The sequence below is a fragment of the Aptenodytes forsteri genome, unplaced genomic scaffold (assembly GCF_000699145.1).
Source record: "Aptenodytes forsteri isolate BGI_AS27 unplaced genomic scaffold, ASM69914v1 Scaffold15, whole genome shotgun sequence".
Classification (NCBI taxonomy): Eukaryota; Metazoa; Chordata; class Aves; order Sphenisciformes; family Spheniscidae; genus Aptenodytes; species Aptenodytes forsteri.
The window spans coordinates 2,823,146-2,845,785 of record NW_008795129.1 but is presented as its reverse complement, the minus strand read 5'-3'; the positions used below and the strand labels follow the sequence as shown (position 1 = coordinate 2,845,785).

General features: G+C 46.3%; 1 protein-coding gene across 1 annotated transcript in view; it reads right to left on the bottom strand.

The window, feature by feature from the left end:
• The window catches only part of CAMK2G (calcium/calmodulin dependent protein kinase II gamma), a 134,300-nt gene that overhangs the window by 110,277 nt on the left and 1,383 nt on the right, over positions 1–22,640 (bottom strand). Inside the window, exon 2 of the mRNA XM_019471621.1 lies at positions 20,770–20,864. Within this exon, the coding sequence (XP_019327166.1) occupies positions 20,770–20,864 (95 nt within the window). The remainder of the gene's footprint in view (positions 1–20,769; positions 20,865–22,640) is intronic.

The following is a 22,640-nucleotide window of genomic DNA, read 5'->3' as shown; positions in this document are numbered from 1 at the left end:
TCTCAGCTAGGCTCAGTCTAGGAAGCTCTCTAGCACTAGAAGCCCCAGCCCTGCAAATCCCCAGCAGGAACTGCAGATCATGGGCACATTTGTAGGAGAATAGTTTCAGAGCCAAGACCGTGCTCCTCCCCCACCCCCTAAATTAAATAAGCCAAGAAAGAGTACGCAGCCATCCAGTCATTCTTGGAGAATCATTTTTCTGACTAGGTCTGCACTTTAAGGATGCCATTTTTCATTATTGTTAATAGGTCTCATTAACTAGAAGCTCTTAAGCACAAGACCATTACTAAATGCAGTTTACATTGCATAAAAGCAATGCCCTTACTGTGGCAAGGGCAGGAGGGAAGGAAACAGTTTGCCTTTCCATAAACACCAATAATTCAAAACCAAGTACTATTTGCCCTTCATTTGGGTACACAGTTATTCCAAATGAATTGACAGTTAAGAGAAGGATGGCTTTAAAGATCTCCAGTTTGCAATTAAGGTATACTTCATGACTTAAAAACGAACAACACTTCATTTTAAAATACAGCAATTAGGAAAAAAAACCCACCACCAAAAAAACCCCCACCTCCTCTTTTTTACTTAAGAAAAACTTTCAGAGCTTTTTGGGGTTAGTGATCACATCATGGATTTATGAAGATATGCGACCACATCCTTAAATTTCAGGCATATAAGCAACTTAAAGGAACAAATATTTTTTTTTCCCTCAAACAGCCAGACTCGGGATAGTGAACTCTCACTTCAGCTGAAAGTCTAAAACTATGTGTGTTCTTGGAAGCCTAAAAGAGAAGGCTGTACAAGAATTTCACTTTTATGAAGCTACAGAGCTGCTGAGCACAGGGGAAGCTGGCATGCTTCTTGCTAGAAGAGTCAAACTCACTCCCAAGAGTCAGAGAAGTACCCACCTAATTTGTTGCAGTGCTCCACAAAACCTGCAGAATCACCAAGGCTTTCAGTTAGTAATACAGCTGACTTGTGCATTGAATCGGCTAATAACTTATAGTATCATTTTCCATGGAGAAGGCTTGACATCATACTCTTCATGCTTTTGATTCAAATACTGCTTAAATTAACCTGAATTCCTAGTCATGAACAGACACCCTGTTTGTTTGGAGGCAACCAGCATATCATCCACAGAGAGAAGCAGAACAATGTTTATAGCTCCAGTGTAAAAAGTCATTTCCAACCACGCACCACGTCCAGGCAGTTCACAGGACTGAGCCTGGGAGGACTGTGCTTCACATCCTCCTTCACAGTACTAACATTCCTTTTCATAGGAGGTAAAAAACTGGGGGAAAAAAATGCTTCCTAAGTGTCTTTTATGTAGACCTGCACCACACAGAACTTCTAAAAACAGCATCATGGGATGCTACATTACTGGTTCTTGAAGCTTTCCCTTTGCTATCTTCTCCCCTGCCCTCCACCAAAAAAAAAACCCCAACGAACTAGCAGAAAAATTCTTTGCAACCTGAAGGCCAAAAAGTTACATGCAATAGTGCTAGCATAGGCCCATGCGCCAGCATTAGTCCTCAGCAGCATTACACATTATTCTAACATGCTAAAGATTAAGAAAACAAGCTCAAGTGCAAACAAAGACAAACGCAGTTTCCAAAAGCGGAGAAAGTCAAGCCACGATGGGCAGTACTGTCAGCTCCTAAATTTAATATACACTCATTGCCAGACCACTAATTCATTTTGTCTCGCATTCCGTAAACAATGGTGGCTGAAACCTGCTAATTCAGGTAGAATAGCAACAATTCAACTTACAACATGCTGGAACATTAGGACAGCCAGATGGCAGAAAAGACAGACTGAAAAAGGATAGTGGCTGGATGTCCTTCGTTGTTTTTGTTTTTTTTTTTTTTAAAAATCAAGCTATAGGATGGATCACTCCCAATGCTGGAGTCAAACCTTCACCCCTTCCCACATCTTCCACTGTCCTGCTGTGGTGCTAGGAAAGGTGTATCTCCAAAGGGAAGCTTGTATTTTTCTCTGAAGTTATGGAGAAAACAACTGTCAATTTAAAAAAAAAAAAAAAAAAAAAAAAAGACAGATCTATTTTACAGGACTGTCCCAGTCATCCTGCACAAAGGGGAGAAGGGATTAATCTCCAGGCGCCAAACACAAATAACCTGAAGAAATAAGTCTGTAAGTCCTTTACTTTTTAAAAAGAATTCCTCTCCAAATATGCCAACTTTAATTACACACAAGTTTCTCATCCTTTTTTCCAATCTATGATATTTGTCTCAAGGCAGCAAGTTTGAAATGAATTATTGAAAAGATAAATTTTCAATTCGTTGCATAACCACATTCGTCTCTTATTACAGAAAGGGCACTCAAGAACATCTAACTAGTTTTCACAGCACACTTTAATTAACCTTAATCACATTCCACCTCTCCCTAATATTTTCCTTTTCCCTCCGCTCCCCCCCTCGTATGGATACTCCTTCCTCCACAGCATGGTTTCTAACTGCCTTCTAAACAAAACCTGAATCACGCTACTTGAAATGAGAGCAGTATCCCCAGCACACATGCTATTAACTGTAGAATAGCTTTCTGGTCATTCCCTCCCATTTTTTATTCCCTCCCCTGGACCAGCTTCAGTTAATGACAGGTCTTCAGCTCTGTCCCATAACTTCTCATTATTCCTTCTGACGAGCTAACAGTAATCTTCTTAAACGCATCCAAGATTTTATTCCTCCCTGGGTGGTAAAGGATGTTCTACTCTTGAAGACTTCATATCAGTTTGACATTATCGTATGATCAAGAGGGCTTGCAGCAGTATACCTTGTGCATCTACAGCTGTTCCCTTTGGAAAGGCTTCAAATGCCTTAACCATACATTAATGTGAATGTTTACGAGTTCTCCAGGAGGTAGGAAACCTTTGCACAAACAGACTGATTAGTTAGCCAACGAGACACAGCGAGTGGGAAGCAGGAACGGTTTCCTGACAGCATCCCATAATCTAAACTTTCACAACTGGCTCAATTACTTACTCAGATCCTGAAATGCAGCCCATTTTAGAACTTACCTAAATTCTTGTCATAAGATTGCTCTTATTTTCACTCTTCGGTACAGCTGCTGATCCTAGAGATCTAAGTTTTCATTTTTGCCACCTTACTTTTACCCTCTTCAGAAAGCAACCCATTGCAGATGTTACTGTCCCCGTTCCTGTAGTTATGAGTGATACAAGGAAACAATTTTATATCTAAGTGAACTCCTTTACTTTTTCTGATTAGCCTTCCTCTTCAGAAAGCAACCCATTGCAGATGTTTGTGTCCCCGTTCCTGTAGTTATGAGTGATACAAGGAAACAATTTTATATCTAAGTGAACTCCTTTACTTTTTCCGATTAGCCTTCACAAACACACACACACAAAAAAACCCCACATGCTGTTTATTATCATCTGTATAAGGGCCTTCTGTATCAACAGCAATTACCTCTAGTTTTCAAACCATCTCTTATCACCCGGAAAAATAACAGAAAGGTAGAGTCCAAAGGCATGCCTGACCTAACGTATTTCAGAGCTGTATTCCATAAATGATAAGCACATCAGAGGGAAAAGTAGTACAAGGAACATGCCAAAATCTTATTCCTATAAGCAGCAAACTAGACTACAACTCCTCTTAATACTACATGCTTTAGCCCACGTTATTTTCCTGCCAAATGCCCACAGTCTTTTTTCTACCTACACTCTTCTTATCACTGTTATAGCGAAGAATATGACTTGGACTCTTTTCCTAACTCATCATGGCTTACTGCCAAGTGTTCTGGAAAGCACTTTAAATACTGCATCTCTCAGTATTTCCAAGTGTATAACAGGGCTAATACTTCCCTGCCCAGTAGTGGTACTGGGAGGATAAAGGATGCTTAATGAAAGCTATTGATGCATTACGTAGTTGATGGGGGGAACAACAAAGCAAGACTGAGGGCACATGGCTAACAAAAAGCTGCAGGAACACTTTCCTGGTGGTGCAGAGGAACAAAGTGCAGTGGAAGGACCTTCTTTCAGGTAGGGGAAAACAAATTTTGGGAGGCATCAAACTCCTGGAGAACAAGAGTAAACACCCATCCCTTTCCATAGGAGAGAGCAAATCCCTAACAAAACCTTGGGAAAAACCCTACTTGGAAGGGGAAGTTCCTGGCATTGACTCCACCTTTACCAACATATGAACAGAAACCATAAGGCTGTCCTGTGCAGGAGGGGCTACGCAGGCTCCTTCTCATACAACCCCGACACACTTCAGTTCAGCCGTCACTGTCAGGGCTGTCCGAGCCTGCAGACCTACTGCATCTAGCCCCCAGTTTTCCAACAACACATCTGTACAGCATGGCCCTTGAATAAAATGCTATATGATAATGCAGCCACTGGTCATCAAACAGCTGGATTTCTTTTGAATGAACCAAGGAAATCTATGTTTGGACCCAAATGATGGAAGCTCGGGAGGGAAACAAAAACACAGAATTTATGCATGCTCCTAATACTGGCATTCAGCAGAACGCCACTCTTCACTGCACGAGACACGCTGGGGGGCTTGTGTCCACGCAACAGCAAGCCTATCTTCATCACTTATTTTTTAGCTATTCCAACCAGTTGAGAGAGGGAAGGATGCTGCAAATGCTCTCTTGATTTGGTATTTGAGGGACATGAACAAGAGGAGTAAACTAAATTGAAAATCTTCTTGAGGGCACAGATGAATGGTTCTGCACCTAAATGCTGAATGACTCCTCTCCAAAAAAGGTAACACCTCTGTCGAAATACACTCTTCCGACAAGAAGAAACACCAAGTCTCAGAGGATTAGAATAATTAAAAAAGGCCAAACCATCTATTTTAAGATTAAGTTCTAGCGATACTAGGATAACTTTAAATTAAGCAAAGCAAGCTGTAAATACAGAGCAGGCTACCAAGAAATTTCAGTGAGAGAAGACTTAGAACGCATATATGCGCCACACCAGATATCACCTATAGCAGAGCCACCAAAACACTTCTATACAAAAGGGAAAACGCACCATATATTAGTAAGTCCACACAGCAGTTAAGAAAACGAGGCGAGGGGGAAAGAGACAGTGTGGCTGCCTCCAGCTCCTGAAGAGTCCAAAGACTTGATCCTGTGTATGCAAAGTGCTCAGATACTTCTAGGTATTGTGTAGAAGCAAGACAGCGAGAAGACATTTTAAGAGGAAAAGTTACCACTCGCTAAAGCAATTTTAAATATAAGGATTACTTAAAAACATACACGCAACTGTTTCTAAGCACTGATAATTTTGAAAACGCTATCTAGTCAGGGAGGAGTGTCTCCCAATCTTTCTGTAACCAGGCTCCCCTTCGGGCAGCTGGCAAGGCTCCGCATTGCACAGGCACAGCGCCCATCCCCTTGAGACTGCTGCCACCATCCCTGCACCGCAACCACCCGGCTTTCCTGGTCCCCAACGGCATCAGGCCTGAAAACCAAGTTAATATTCCCCACTACCTCGATCCAAAGCCACTCAGGGGTCTCTGCCCCCCATGCCCTCTTCCAGGAATACAATACAGGGACGCAAAAGCGATCTCCACACCACCGGTCTGGTGCACTAACACCACTCCACATGCAGTCTTCTCAGTCCCAACTGCAGGAGAACCTGGTTCCCGGAGCTACACCCAAGCAACCACTTCCACGGCTGCTCCGAGAAACCTATCTGGAAACCAAATGCCTTCCCATCCCCACCACTTCAATAATTCCTTACTGAAGGGTTCTTCTGGTTTCCTGATCCAAGGGATGAGACAGAAAAGGAAAGAGACCTGCTGCGATACAGGGAAGGGAACAGACATCTCCAGAGCAAGAGGCAGGTGCTCCTTAAGCCAACACCGGCACCAGAGCCTGCATATTGTTAATCCATGGCCTCATTCAGCTGGGCTCTGTAATTTGCCCGTATTACATTCATGCTTTGCTAGCTATAGCTGCCATAAAGATCAACTTTTTCAGGTGTTGCAAGCTGCAGATTTGGGGTGGGAGAGGTGTTTAAAAAGAATAAGCACATACCTACTCCTCTAGTCTAGACCAGGCATTTGGCAGCAACCCAGTGCAACCTAATACACCCAGTACAAGGAGCAAATTGCCTGTTAGGGACAGCCCTGTACACCGACACACAGCTCTGCCGCACTGACATCCCTACATACAAAAAAGAAAAAGGGCAGAAACAAACTCCAGTGCAACCAAAGAAAGGCTTTTTTTTTCCCCCTTTTTCTTCCCCCCTCTGGTCAATTCAGTTGGAACATAATCTATCACCCTGGAAGCTCAGTGTGCTTTTCACAGGGAGTCATGCTGCACAGTCATTGTGGCTGTCTCCCTAATCACAGGTGATATAGTGGTAAGGGACTCATGTCCCTCATGAACACCCTTACAACAGAAAGATCACGCATGCTAGCAATGAGTTGGGAGTCCTTTCTGCATCTCAGTGACATTTTCATCACCATAACTGGCCACGGGTAGAATATCCCAGGAAGCAAACCCTAAAAATAACTTCTTACAACAAGTCAGCCAGTCCCCCAGCAAAAGGGGAGGGAACATTGCTTATACATGGTTAGCACAATTCGGTTATTACGAGAGGGACAACAAATGCCCAGGCAAACAGAAGAAGCAGAGAGGAAACAGAGGAGGAAAAGCAGGTGGTGAATCATACACCAGTTTCTCCTGCATCACCAATGACTGTCAATAGGAGATGCTTTCCCAAGTGGAAATAAAGAAACCGAAGTAGAAACCCAGAACCAAGTCTGCCCAGAATACTTTTAAATGCAGTGAAGGGGGGAGCCTTGCCTGCTAAGCACCAGAGTGAAAAGGAGCATGCACTCTCCCCAGCTGCAGCCACCTTTAAGGAAGGTCCTGTGGGGCCGCCTCCAGCTCTGGCCCATGGAGCTCCAGGTATCCCTGTGGATCCCTGTAGGAACACATCACGCTTCCCAGCTGCTTAACCATAGAAACCACGGAGGTCTTAATCCTCACCAGAATATCCTCAGAAACTTGTGGTTGGGGAACCAGCAAGCAATCCTACAAGTGCTCCCAGGCATGGCTGATACCCAGGCAGTCTTTCAAAGGGCTTCTGCACAGTGGAGAAAGCAGAGGGGCAGGGGAATAGCAAAACAGCAAGCCATCCACTCCTTGGCCACGTGCTCAAAGCCACACGCTCCCCAGCCAGCCTCCCCGACAGGCACTTGAGGGGCTGCAACCCTTGCAGAGCTTCCCCTCAGACAGCGCATCTGCCCCACTTGCAGCAGGGCTACCGCAGCACACGACCCCTCTCCTCCTCGTACCAAGTCATTCAGCAGCAGTCCCCAGCCTGCCAGGCACAACACCTGCACAGCCGCGGCACTCCACCTGACTCCACCTGTGGGCTTCCTCCCTGGCATCACAGCATCCCCACAGGTCACCCGCATCATCCCCTTGCACCAGCAAGTGGCTGTTCTGACAGCCCACGCAACAGAGGAGGGCACAGTAATAAACTTGGACTCATGAGGCCTCTGCGCTCTCCTGAGTCGTGTGCAGAAGCTCACAAGCTCCGAATTGTAATAGGACATCCTGTGTGAGAAGGGAGTGTGCAATAAAGACATCCTGACAGGATCGGCCCGAAGTGAACACCTGGTTAGACTCTGTGGCGGAGTGAGGAGGAGAAAAGCATGACAGGATTTTCCAGTTCCAGGGCTGCTGCCCGTTGTGCTTTTCCACACGTTTTCCAGCTCCTGAGCAGCTGGTGCAGACACAGGCACAGAAAGGAGAGGCTCCTAGCATCAGCATTGTGCTGCCATCCCTTTCTCCTCCTCCTCCTGCAAAGTCTTTCTGAACAAGTTTCCCTGTGCTGTGAGGAGGACCCAGCGGGCTTGCTTGCACTCACTCCCTCTTGATTTACAGAACTTCCCCGCTAACAGCTGCATTGCAGATGAACCCTCTTAAAGTGGACATGCAGTAAGCAAGACAGTAGGGCACGGAGCTGATCCAAAGGCGACGCAGCCATACCGGTGACCTCTCTGCTGCACACACAGGGACTGCGACCTGTGCAAGAACTCCAGCAACTCTGTCTCAGTCCCACTACGCACAGAGGGTCCTGAAGCGCACAGCTTAACGAAGAGAAATCCCACCAAGTGAGCTCATTTCTGGACACAAGCTCCTTTCTTCTCCCCATCAGCTGATCACATCAGGTGCCCGTGGGTTTGGATGAACCAGCTAAATAAATATCAGACTACAGCTGGTTAGCAGACAAGGTAACAGTGTGGCAGGGAGGCAGGTCTCAGCAGTGCCAAGTCACTGCAATGCAGGATCAGGAATTCAGAGATGCAGAAGGAAGAATATAAATTCCTCCGGCTCAGTCAAGCTGCATGTTTCCTCGTTCCCAAGCTGGCCCCCACCACCCCTTCAGATAAGCTAACTGCATCAGCGAGACCTGAGTTTTGTTTCCAAGATGGGGAAGGAGTTTTAGCTGTGTTTTTCAAATGAGAAAAAACTTCAGCAGTTAATATTTTATACTTCAACAGGGAGATGAGCAGGCTGAAAAGCCTAGGAAAGCCAAGAAACTTCTTGACCATTTGTGAGGTGGTGGGAGGGAAAGCTTTTTAAGCTCAGCTTCAGGACTACTGAAGAAACTCAGCATACACAGCCACAAAGAGTTAACGAGGCATAATGCGCTTCCTTAAAGCTTGGTAACCAGCTCTGCAGCAACATCAACTGCTAGCAGCAGCCAGAATCACCTGGACTTGTCAGCAATATTTGATAATGGTTATCAAAAAAGCAGACTACCTTGTTCCCCTTTTTTCACATCTCTGATGCTGAACTTGGCTGTCTGGAGAAGACAAACAAGTGCGTTACGAGAGCTCGACTCCCAGTCTGCTGCTGTAGAAGTGCTTCCACACAAAGGACGAGCTGACCAACACTTCACTCCTCTACATCATCCTTATTAAGTGCAAGAGCAATTCAGACAGACAGAGAAGGCTGTGGATCATTGCTTTGCACTAATCAGGCAACACTGAAAATTTTAATCCGGGCAACTTCATAACAAGCAGTAGACGCAACACAATATCCTAATCTGCAGAGCTGGCAGATTCTAGGCCAGATGACATACAAGTCAAACAAAAATGGGCAGAGCTGGAAGTCACTTTTCAATCCTGCAGTCCAAAAATCAGGAATATTTAAAGTAACACAAGAGCTATGAATCACTACTTTAAATTGCACTGAAGAAGCGCACCGACATCCGTCACAATCGAGCTTTGTCTCTGCACTGGCACCAGTTACAAAATAAAGCTGCGCAACTTCAACTCTTCTAATCTCTCCAACACAATCTCAACAGAGGACATCTGATACCCAAAGCTTACATGGAGAGGCCCTGAGGCAGGCAAAATTAAACTTAACAGCGTACCAACTCTTTGGGCAAACAACAGAAAGAAGTCCTGCTTGGCATCACCAGGCTATACTCTCTATTAGCCTCCAAGAACAACCTTCCAGCAAGTCCCTGTGGGTTACAGGGGGCACTAAAGACAACTTCCTTCTTCCACATCTACTTTTTCCTCCAGCCACCCTGGGTGATTTCTTGGCCCATCACCCATGAAATGTTATATGCTTTGACACAAGGGGTAGGAGGGGGGAAAAAAAAAAAAAAAAAAAAGAAAAAACCCAAGATACGCATGGACATTTTCAGAATGGTAGTTGCTCCACTATAGTAGAAATGCTAAGTATATTTGGCAGGCACTGGAGACCAATACAAGAAGAGGTTTAACAAGCTGTTTTCCCTGCAAAAGCTTCCAGGGCACCCATGCTATTTGAAGTGTGCATCTAGTAAGCGCGTCCCAGAGAAAGCACTGGACTATCCCCTCTGAAATCATGTTTCAAGTTAGGTGTATGACATCAGGTCTCTAGCAGCAAGCACAGCAGCAGGATCAACACACACATCTCGCGCATCTCCAGAGCTGCAGGGAACTTTACACACTGACTATATTCTGCTGCACAGACAAGGAGACCCCTCACTCAGAAGCAAGACCACCAACTGCAGACCCCTCTGGAACATACAGCAGATTTGGAACAAAGCAACAGGTTCAGGAAATAATCTCCTTCAAGAGAGAATTCGGGGTAAAACTCACCTTCGTGAGCTACCTTATGCTCAGTCCCACCTGTAAAAGAAGAGGGCTCAGAGGAAGGAAAAAAAACGGTGCACTTAAGTTTAAAGATTTCTAGCTCTTCTCCCTCCTTTTTTCACCTCAGACTTCAGGCTGTGTCAGACCTCTTCTCCTTTTCTCGCTGCTCCCCTGGGATTGAGAAAACCTCCTCCTTCAAAGGAGAGTCGCCTTCAACATCAAGAAATGACATCTCTCTCTTCACGTCTATCACTTACCACAGCCTACACCAACTGACTTACCAGAGATGACACAGTAACAGCAGAAGATAAAGCACATCCAAATACTGAGTTACTCCACTAGACAAGCTGCAGCCTACACCAGCTAACTCAGGTGCCTAGACGAGGAGTGGAAGTGAGGGAAGGGAAAGGAAAGAATCCTTTCCACAAGCTTTCAGGATCTGGCTTTGGAGCCTTAACACGTTTGTTCTCACTCACGGCCTGTATTCACAGGGGCTTAAAAAGCCCACTGGGATCTGAGCTAGCGGGAAAGAGCTATACCATTAATTTCCATAGGTATTAATGTCTCATTTCATAAACAAATGTTTTAAGTTGAAGAAGCCCTTCTAGAAAGAAACTAGTTTTAATTACCACAGTTCTATCTTACTAAGTCTGCAGACAAACATTTTATGCTAGTACATGTATTGCTGCTCAGAGGTTTGCTGGGCACGACCAGAAAAGTCTTTCCTGAAGCAGCCTGCAAAAAGGTACCATGATAACTTGTAGTACTGCAAATAACCAAGTGGTACCACCTTTTGCACTACGGGGCACTGAGATTTTGGGCGCTGAGGGCAGAGACCCCTCACCAGCTCCTCGCTCCCCAGCCAGCTGCAAATCACTAATTCTTCTGGGACCAGTCCTTAGAACGGTCAACCTCCACAAAGGAGGCTGCAGCACAGGGTAGTGATAGGACTTCCTTCAGACTCCAGTGGAGGGAAAACTGCCCAAGCCTAGCCTTTCTCACGCACTACCTGCCCACCACCCAGGCCTTCCCCACCATGCTATCAGCTCTGATATGCAGGGACGCCACTCCAGCTCTGGGAAGGGAAACCAGCAGGGATAAAAGCAGTGTGCAGGGTCAAGACCTATACTAGCCCTAATAGTGCTGACGTGGTTTTGCATCAGACATTATCAATGACAACAGCCTTGTGTTATCGATAACACTAGTGCAGGCTGGTTAGCTTCATGTTCAATAGTCTGAAACGTGCAGGCAACACTGAAACTTGATTATTTGCACCAACTCTGAAGTGGAAAAGCTCTAAGTACGAGGTAGAGAACTAGAATTATTTGTGGGTATAAGGAATAGAAAAAAAAGCCGAAAAAAGAGACACCATCTTTTCCCACTTCTTACGTTTCACCTGCCAAAACAATGCAAATCCTGCCGATTTACCCAGTGAAAGCAGGGTGCATTCACCCTCTCTTCAAAGAGGGAATCTGTCAGAGCAGTGTTGCCCAGCGTTTAGACTGGAGGAGGAATGCCAGTCCGCATTCCCCCTCGCCACCCCAGTGGCTATAGGAGTGTGAGCCTGGTTTTTCTCACTAGGATGCTGTCCTTCGTTAATACATCATCACCCACCCTCCTCCTCCTCCCCTCCCTTTCCTCCTATGAGAAAGTTTAATCCTTTGGCTCACACGCATCTGGTAAATTTTTCAGTCCCTGTTTGCCACCGTCATCATGGCAACAGCCCCCAGAGATAACCCAGCAGCTCTGCCACAGCAGGCAGGCTGCCGCTCCCTGCCTTCTCTGCCATTTAGTGTTTGGCTCGGTAGGCCTACAGAGAGCTATGTCCACTCCCAGGCTCATCTTCATGGGCACCTTCCTTTCCCAGAGATGTGTTTGCATGGGTTTTGTTTTTCTTTTAGATTAACTACGTCCTCATTCCCACAATGCCTACTCTTTTCTCCGAGACAGCTCTCGGCTCAATTTTTGGGACTCTGACAGAACCACACTAACAATAGCACTGCAAAGAGAGATGCTACCTTTGCTGCCCTGGAGAAAAAGGGTCTTGCGTTTAACAGCCAAATCACCTGTGCCTTCTAGCAAAGGGAACAGGTTAGCTAGCACCCTTCTCAGAAGCAGGACACTAACCTGGACTTGTCCCAGTGTCACTGCTAGGCAGACTCCAGCCACGGGAAAGACAAGACAGCCCAGAGCCGCAGGTGCTTGGCCGACAGCTAACTCAAGACAGGAACTTTGGATTGAACCAGCAGGACAGCGGGTCACTGCTTTGGGGAGATATGTAACTCATGCTCTCAGGAACATAACGTGAAAGTGCTGAGAGTACAGTATCACATCTATAGACACACACATTCTCTGAAAGGTCATCACATTTACTCAACTCGCATCTCGGAGATGGGGAATTCGCCCTCTGACTTCGCCAGGAGCAGAGCGAGACAGATCCCGACACCAGGAGTAAAGCCACAGTTATCTCCTCCTTTCCTGACCCCGTCATAAAAAGGCAAGATACAACATTAACCAGCGCTCCTTACATCCCTGAATTTTTCCCAGAGTTGTCAGGAATTAGCCGCTTGCACCAACCACCACCTTCCCCAGTCTGCTCATCTAACAGGTGGGAGCAACAGGAATTCTGCAATATCCTCTGGGAGGAAAGGAGGACGGTAAAGCAGCATTACTAAAGGAGTATTTTCAATCAAAGCATTATAGATTAATACAATTACTGGTTAAAGTAACTGATCCATGAGAGACAACTGAACATTCAAAACAAATTAAAAATTAAAACAGAAGGAGAGTGAGACGGAGAGTAACAGGTGGAAAAAGCTATGAGGAATCAAAATCTTACAACTATAGACTCAGTTTCTCCAGAAAGCTAAATCCATGCCCCACTGATCTTCGGCTACCCCCACTGTTCAAAAAGCTGATTTCTAAGATACGGCCGGCTCATTTCTTCAGAAGTATTCTGCTACTGTTCTCCAAAAATCATGTAGGCAGCAATCCAGAATGCTTGGGGAGCCGTAACAGAAGTATACAGTGATATTTAAATAGACAGTAAATTTAAGAAGGTACAAAAAGGAACCTGAGGTCAGTGAGGTCAGCCTAACTCACAGGACCCCATGTTTTGAAGCATTAAGCTTATCGTCATAAGGGCCAGCAGACACTACAGTTGTTTAAGTTACAGCTTGATATTTCCTCTATACACTAAAAAAAAAAAAAAAATCCAGTAAGCACCTCAAAATTTTAAGTACGCATTTGCCCGTCAGAAGCCAATGCACCTCTGCTTCCCCCAAGACAACTGCTCTGAGCACTGACATCACTTCTGTTGCAGGCAAACATGCAAAGAGGTGAGATACTCCACATTTCTTTTTACAACATTCAAGGCTTCTTTCCTGTGCTGGTGATCCTGGAACCAGCTGATATTGCTCTCTCCCCCCAGCCAAGCCAACAGCAATAGCTCACTCTATAGTCAAACACTGGCAAATTAACATTTTTTTTTGTGAAGTCTATTATCTTGGTGAAAATCAGGAGGTTTCAAGAACAGAGGAAAGAAAAAAAACACCTGAAACACCAAAACAGGTGACAGGCCAGAATTAATGAAAAAGGGGGTGACACTCTGGTTGTCAGGGTTGTGAAGCAGACAGATGGCGTTCATAGGTGGCACAGTGGAGAGAGATTTTTATATTAGCATGCTTCCCCTTTAAAAATTGTCTTCACCCAATTTGCAGGGCCAGAAAAACTAAAATACTTCCAGGGCATGGAAGGGAACAAAAAGATTATCATAGTCCTCTCTTAAAACAGTGGTGTTAACCCACGATTTGGGGGAGGGAGCACGGGGAGGGGGAAGCACTCTTCATAAATGTCTTTATGATCCACAGATGAGTCCTCTCTGGCAGTGATGGTTTTGGCACTGTCCAGAGAAGGATTAAATTTGGAGGCAGTGAAATTTCCACACTACACCCCAAAACCAACAAATAAATCCCACAGCTTTTGCACCGGACCCTTCTTACAAGAAATTCAAGTCGCTCTCCCTGTCCCAAATATCTACAGTGTGCTCAACATCCCACTCTTCATTGGAGGGACACCTGGAAATATTTCAATCGTGGCTTGCTGATCAGGGTAAATGCTCTAGAGCCAAGGGCTTTGGGACACGTGCGGGAGTTAGTCTAATCACATCTCTGCCGTACACAAATCCAGTTTATATTGGGAAAACAAGAAACCCGACTCTCTCACCAAGCCCCCTTCTCCAACCTCATGCGGAGGCTGTAGGAAGTCCTGCCCAATCTGTGTGCCCACTGCCCCCCCCCTCATTGTTAATGCTGGAAATTTAATACTCAATGTGACCACTGAGAAGACAGACACGAGTTGAAATCCTGTCTGCTCTGTTCCAGCTCCTTTATAAAATATACAGCGTAAACTGAGAGGCAACCTGGGGTAACCCCAACCATCACTGACATCCACAGCAGGAGGAAGCCAGCTTCTGGCCACAGCGAGCCACAGCAAAAGCAAGGCTTCCACTGCTTGCCACCCTGCCAATCTCTGCTGGCTCTCGCGCCGGGGCACTCTCATGCCCGCATCGGCATGTAGGGGCAGGCAAAAAGCCAGGCTGACCCCCAGCGGCCCCCCGCCCCAGCCTCTCCTCCAAGGTCAGGGTCTCTCCTTTTACACACACCCCTCCTCTTCTCCAAACACCTCTTCCAGTAAAATTTCCCCTAGTGACATATACTGCTTGAACCCCTCTTCCCCTAAGCGGGGCTGCAGGCAGAGGCAGGGAGGAGGAGGAGGGAGAGGCAGGCTGCTGGCGGAGGTAGATGGCTGCAGTTTCTGACATCAGCAGCGCAGCCCCCCCGCCACACGCATGTGTGCTGCGGTGCAAAGCGGAGAGTTCAGCCACTCGCTATCCACGCATCCACCCCACCGACCCATTCCTCCCCTGCAGCCCCCTTCCCGCAGCGCCCAGCCCCTTACGGTCACCCCGCCAGGCAGCCCCCAGCCGCACACACCGCTCTGGGGGGGGTGCAGCGCTCTCTGCTCTGCTCCCTGCATCCCTCCGTGTGCGCAAGGACCTCCAAAAAAAATCCCCAGCCATCACTGCAGCTGATCATAAAATCATTTACGTTGGAAAAGACCTTTAAGACCATCGAGTCCAACCGTTAATCACAGCATCTCTTAGACTCCTCGCAGGCGGCAGAGGGGAGGAGGAGGAGGAGGAGCTGGGGCACAGCAAAGCACTTCACACTCAGCCTAAGGCCCACCCTGCAGGAAGGGCAGCTCCTCGCCCACACCGACCCCCCCCCCCGCCACACGCATGTGTGCTGCGGTGCAAAGCGGAGAGTTCAGCCACTCGCTATCCACGCATCCACCCCACCGACCCATTCCTCCCCTGCAGCCCCCTTCCCGCAGCGCCCAGCCCCTTACGGTCACCCCGCCAGGCAGCCCCCAGCCGCACACACCGCTCTGGGGGGGGTGCAGCGCTCTCTGCTCTGCTCCCTGCATCCCTCCGTGTGCGCAAGGACCTCCAAAAAAAATCCCCAGCCATCACTGCAGCTGATCATAAAATCATTTACGTTGGAAAAGACCTTTAAGACCATCGAGTCCAACCGTTAATCACAGCATCTCTTAGACTCCTCGCAGGCGGCAGAGGGGAGGAGGAGGAGGAGGAGCTGGGGCACAGCAAAGCACTTCACACTCAGCCTAAGGCCCACCCTGCAGGAAGGGCAGCTCCTCGCCCACACCGAATGACCAGACCTGATTTGGCTGCTTAGCAAGTACAGCTGAGCAGACACGGTTTGATTTGCAGTCCTCTGCAAGAAAGGACATTTGTCCCCAACCTACAACCACAGGCACACGCAGAGGACGCCTGTTACAGGACATTTCTACACGAGTTCGGATTTGTGCTTCAGCCATCTGTGACCGATGTGCTGGGCTTTCCGTGCTTTCACACAGAGCTGATTTGCCAGGCTGCAGTGCAGCACCGCTGTGTGCATCTAATTCAAGCGGGAGTGCCGTAGCCCACAGGGGACTTTAAACCTGGCAGCCACAAGAGCAGTCCAAGAGAGTCCTAACTCAAACGCTGGCTAAGAACATTTACAGAGCAGATCAAGACAGAGGTTAGGGACTGATGTTGCTTCCTCTGAAACTTCCTCCGCAGCATTGAAGCTCAACGTTTCAGTGTCCAGGGAAACTACTATTGACACCTCCAACAAAACATACTGTAAAGCCCAAATCAGCAACCGCTACAGAATTGAAAGCCAGGACAAGAGAGGTGTATGAAAAAAAAAAAAAGCTGAGTTGGAAGTGTAAAGAGAGCGCTTTTTTCCTGATGGGGTTTGATACACAGAAGTAATTCCCTGCTCCTCCCACAATCCACATCATCTCCTACAGGAACAACGACAAAATAACTGGGTAGACCGCAAATTTTGATCTGGTTTACAAATTTGGAAATATGGAGAGCGGGGAGAGAATCCACTTCTTTATTCCACAGGCAAGAGCAAAGCCACAGTAAGGAGAAAGCAGTGAAGCGGCCTAACTTCCAAGACAGCTGCTTTTCATTTTTTCATCAAGAGATGTCACTTGCAAGAGTTGAAAGATACAGATTTTCAGCAGCAAACAAAATTTAAGATTTCTCCCCCACCATCACCTAAAAAACAAGAGACAAAAATCCTACACAAGTTGGTAGGGTCATTATATACTATTTGGTATACACAACATCCTAAAAATTATCACAGGATAGAGCTCTGCCTACCTCTTTCCAATGCAGGACTATCTCTTAAAAGTATACGCTGGAGAGTCAAATGCTGGGTATTTCCCTACTGTTACTAAAGCTACTGCTTCTGTCTTGATCCTTTTGATCACTGCAAGCAATTTTACTTTATTTGAACTTCACTGCTGCCCAGGAACTGAAGCACTACTTGCTATGAATTTTCATGTTCAAAAAATATTCTGGTGACACCCACAAGACAACTTCCAAAAAATTACAGTTATTATTTCCCTCTGCCCGTAGCTCTGGTAAAAGCCTGCGTTCAACCCCATAGGAATTTCAGATGACTGAAGCATTGTATTTCCCCCATGTATAATAACCACCGCTCTTACATGTCAGCTGAACGCTGACTACGGTAAAGTCTGTTTCCCCCCCCCTTTCCACAAGCATTTGGCCCCTATTTAACATTAAAGTTCTTGGCATAGTCTTCACTGGGCAGTCTTAAGCATCAATACAATATGAATAATAGCAAATACTTCACTGAAGCCAAAATATGAATTTTAATCTGTACCAGCTCTTACTGACATGATTTATTAAAAAAGACAGAGAACAGGCATGCAGAAATCATAGACAATAAATAGAGAAACAAAGACTCTCCTCTCAACATCTGACTTCGTATTTTACAAAGGGTGAAGCTTACTAGACTGAAGTTGTGAGGACCGCCCTTCACAAAAACCAGCACCACTTTAACCCTCCTTGCTTTCACAGAGAAGCCCTGTAACAGCACCGTGCCTCTTCAACTCTTTATTGCTTTAAGAAAACAGTTTGATAAACACGTCAAGTAATACAGAACCCTTTAAACGCACACAATTCACCCTGAAGTGTTCCTCTTCCTCCTTTTCAGCTACGTACAGCAAGCTATTCAGCACTTACCAGTCAGCTATCTAGTATTTCTTCTTCAAGAGTCTCGAAAAATAAAGGTGACAAGAAGTACTGCAGAAGGAGAGCACGGCTTTGTTACCATTTCCCTGGACATAATCAAGGGAAGCACTACAGCCGGCAAAACTTCCGTGAAGCAGCAATAGGCCAGACATACTTCTCAGCAGCAGCAAGACACTGGCTCTTGAAGTAGCAGTTACTACATCAGGTATCTATACGTGTTCAAATTCTGCTAGAGAAGGTACAAAATGTTAAATGTAGCTACGTTTAAGTTGGAGAGGAGCAGGGTGTCCCCACATGAGGGAATATTTTGGTGCTGTGACCAAGCCTAGAAGAAAACCAACAACACAGGAGGCAGGTTAACCTGCAGGGTTAACAGGGTTACCCTCCTCCAGGCAGGAGGGTGGGTTAACCTGCACAACAGACAGGCATGCAGCTGGGTGTGCAGGAGAGCCCCGTGCGTACGTATTGCCGGGCAGAGATATGGCCTCCCCAGGGAGAAGTGCCAGCTCGGGGAAAGGAAGCATCAGGCAACATATATCCAGGATACTGCGGAATTAACGCCGTAATTCTCCTCCTGTGGGAGACAGCTTCCTAAAATGCCCTTCCCTGAGACTTTCATTTACAGGTTGCTGAATCAAATCTCCCTAATCGCTGATTTACAGCTGCAATGTCTAAATAGCACACATTTTTCCTTCAGTGCTTTAAGGACCTATTCCAAGGTGAATTCACTAAGTTCCTATCAAAATATTCGGTCCCTTTTTGTACTAACCACTTGAGCTATCGGCAAACACAGCTGGAATAACTGAGGAACCTATATATTCGGCTGAAGTCACCATCCACTTTTCCCTGTAAATGCAGATTCTTTAGTCCTCAGATAAGACTTCAACGAAACCTGATCAGTCCCTTGTTTCTGATATTCTTCTGTACTAGCAGAAACATCCATTTCCTTTCTTGGCTCTCCCCACACTTGCCCTCTACCTAACCAATACCTTTGTAAATAAATCATTGCCAGCTGCCTCGAGTTATACAGCTGAGGACCAGGCTAGTATCCTCAATGTATTTTATTTATAGGAAGGTATGAAATCTAGGAAGTAAGTAGTAGATCAAAACATGGCCTGTATTCACCCATACTTACTTTTCTTACTTACTGGGTCATAAAGCTGTCATCACTTTAATATGAAAAACAATTAGAATCTATATATTGCTCCTCTGTAACTCATTAGGTGCTCAAACACTTAAAAACCCACTCAATCAGTTCTGCTACTTTTGGACTTCTGCTAATATGTTTCTGAATTTTGTTTCAACTCTATTCATCCTGCGGTTTTCCCCATTTTTCTTATCTCCAGAGTTAACTTCAATACCACCTCCTTTGTAAGAAAACGGTTTCTCATTTGCAATCAGCTTATCAAGCTACTCTCTCCCTTCTCTAAGCAGGCTTGTGTCCACTAGCATCTGAGAAGACGGCTCTTCTGAGCTTTAGTCCTCGCTACAGGGTGGACGGGGAACTCTGCGGAGCAAACACGGCATTAACGGCTGTCAGCAAAGCAAAGCCACCCTTCAAACCTCTCCCATATTAAGTTGAACTAATTTGGAACTCAAGAGATTGGATATCCCACCTACATCAGCGGGCACTGTCACCTGACCATGGAGGGGACACCAATTCTCACAGGATCTGCAGCCACCTCCTAAACAACCTAGGGCTCCACTGGTTGGTCCCCAACATGACTTCGGTCAGGCTAGATACCGAAACAACACATTATCACATATGCTTACTTCCACAAGTCAAAAAAAACCCCAATAAACAAACAAACAAAACAACCTTCACGGCACAGCACACTCTACTTTTGACACTACTTCTCCATGCAAACTACAGTAAATGGAAATTTTTCACCATTCTTCAAGCCGTCTTCTGCTCTTATCATCACATTTCATACTCCGGCAGAAAGAAGAATACATATTCTATTTTTCTCTTTTACAGGGATTAGGCAAAACATTCTTCAGTTCTAAATCATTTATCAAGATCATTCGCTTCCTCCTCCTGCTTTTTTTTTTTTTTTCATTTCTCAGTCAACCCCCCTACTAAGCCATCTACTCAACTAGCAAGACAGACATTAATTTTGTCAAATCTGAAAGGCCTCTAAGGACTTAGATCTTGTCTTGTTCGCCTCTTCTAGAAACAGTCGCCTCTGGCATCTCAACTTGTTGCACCCTCTGCTTTCAGCATCTTTTACTGCAGTTCAGCTTCTCTCATTCTCCCCCTCATCCACCCCACCCGCGAAGCAACTTTAGTCCCTGTAAGGGATTCCCTACGCACTAGAAGATACACGTTCCCTGCATACTACAAGGTACACTACCCTTTGTGCATACGTACGTCCCTGGAAACCAGCAGACCAACAGCTTGGGGGAAGAGTTAAGATTTTTTCTCTTTTCATGAGACTACAGTCTGGTTTCAGGTTTTGGAAGACTCCAGGATTAACGAAAGCAAAAACTACTTGTTCTGATTCGTTGAGAAGTCAAATTCGCAAGATTTCTCTATCCAACCTACTTCTGCCTTTGAAGGCAAACTTGTTAGTTTCCAAACATGCCACCTTTATCTACAGCATGAAAGGAGCAAGGCATATAGCATCTATCCTTCAAAAAAAATAATCACATCTGTTCTGGTAAGACAGATCTCCTAGGTAGAAAAGACATTCAGCAAAATCAGTCTGCAACACTTCTCTTTATTATGAGTGATCAGTACACACACACGTAGATAAATCTTCTATAAACATACCTCTAGCTCAGCTTGCAGAAGAGAGATCTCAAAAAGAAAAAAGACAACATCATTTCACAGAGTATCCATTTCCAGACACAGGAATTTTTCTATCATCCTACGCTACCTCCTTTCAATCTCCTCTTCGCCACACAACTCAATTATTTTGTAATGCTGAAATAATGACTGAGACAAGCAACTTCAGATCCCTTAAACTTATAACAGCTTCAACTCCAGTGAAGTATTTTCTATTAATAAAAGGAAGAAGGGTAGATCAAGACACTAACCTCTGGCTGACAGTTTTTTGGTGTTGATGATTTTTGCAGCATATTCCTGCGATGAACTTTTCTTTACACATCTGCGGACCACAGAGAAGGCTCCCCTAGAAGAAAAATAAAGAGGGTAGGAGCTATGAAACTGAAAATGAGAATACAATAGCAGCAATTTCTGTCCCCAGAGCGGACCAGATTAAGGACAGGGCAGAAGACATACAGAGGAGGGAAACAACATATGAAAATCTGACAAACAGTGCATGCTGTCTGATCAGCAAATAAAACCTAGTCTATATGGTACTCGAGCCTCCTGAAGACCCCTCAAGCCCCGTCACAGACAGCGCAGCAAGAACAGCACACTGTGCAGGGCGAGAGAGACCATATGGGCACAGAAACAGGACATGAAGGGATTGATGAACAGGAGACAAGCAGCCCAGAACAACGCTGCAAACACTAGCCGCTAAGTCCATCTCCCGAAGACAGTATCCCCAGCAGTTACATCAGACAATCAGGACTCATTTCTCCCACGTTCAAGTGCCAGCTCAGTCACAAAATCACTGCAACACTTTGCAGAAGTTATCAGTTCTCTTACATCTCTCTACCCACCTGCAAAACGGGGATAAGCATGTACCTATTAATGAAGTGAGTAAGAAGCTACGAGGCTTTGCACATTTTCTCAAGCTGGAACTATTGGTATTATTACAACTATTCCAAAGAGCCACTTGGAGAAGAGGTCTGAGAGAGAGGGAAGAAGGATTTCTATGAGGGAAAAAAGAGAGATAATACAACAGAGACCAAGGTGAAAAGACAGGGAGTCAAAATCTACGGGACTACACAGATGAGCGCTTGAAAGCAGTCCCTTCTTTTTAAAAAAGAACCAACAAAACATGGTGGGAAAAGAATAACAACTGGCTTTACAGGACAGATCTGAAAAGGGGAAAAGGACAAATAAGAAAAAACTGGCAGAAAATTCCAAGTCCTTCAGACCAGGAACACGAACCCGTGTCTATGGACAAATGTACATATTTGAAGTATAAGAAAGGGGAACAGAAGCTGCACAAGGGCCCCGCAAGACAGTTAGCCCTACAGAGAGCCTAAAATAGCTTGAATCCTCCCGATACTGCAGAGTCCTGCCTTTTTCTCCCCTTCCTCAACCTCTACATACAAACCAATAAACAGCAAGGTGAGCACCAGCACTGGGGCCCGGGCTTGGTGACACACAGCTGCAGCAGCGTGGGGAGGGACGGGGACACGGGGCTGGAGAGAAGAGATGCAGCAGAGCCCAGCAGTTGGTGCAGGAAGGGAGGGAGGGGGAGAGCAGCGGCACCCAGGAAAGCACTGTCCCCATAATCCTACCCTGGCCATTGCTACGCTGCTTTCCTGTCCCGCAGGGTCCCCCTGCAAAGCCCCGTCCTAGGGTGCAGCAGCAGGTCTGCCAATGAAGAGACAAGTGCGGAGAGAGGGAGGGAGGGAGATGAAGAGACAAGTGCGGAGAGAGGGAGGGCAGGAGGGAGGGAGGGAGGGTAGGAGGGAGAAGCGCGGTGCAGCAGCACCTGGACCTTTCACAGGGACAAGGAAGTGGGAACTGAGGCATCGCGGAGTGGCAGTAACAGTGCCGCGTCCCAGCGCAGAAACAGTTGATGGGAACGGCAACGTGTAGCAGGGAGACGGTGCGGGCAGGAGAACGCGGCAAGCCCGGTCCCGAGGAGGGCAAGGGGGGAAGAGAGGAAGTCCCGGGGTGCAACAGGAGCGCGCAGCCCGAGGCAGGCTGCGGCGACACCCCATCCAGCGGCGGGCACGACCCAGGGGCGCAGAAACACCTTTCCCTCCAGCGGCGACGCCGCCGGGGCGGCCGGGGGGTTGGAGAGCAGGATTACAGCGCGGCA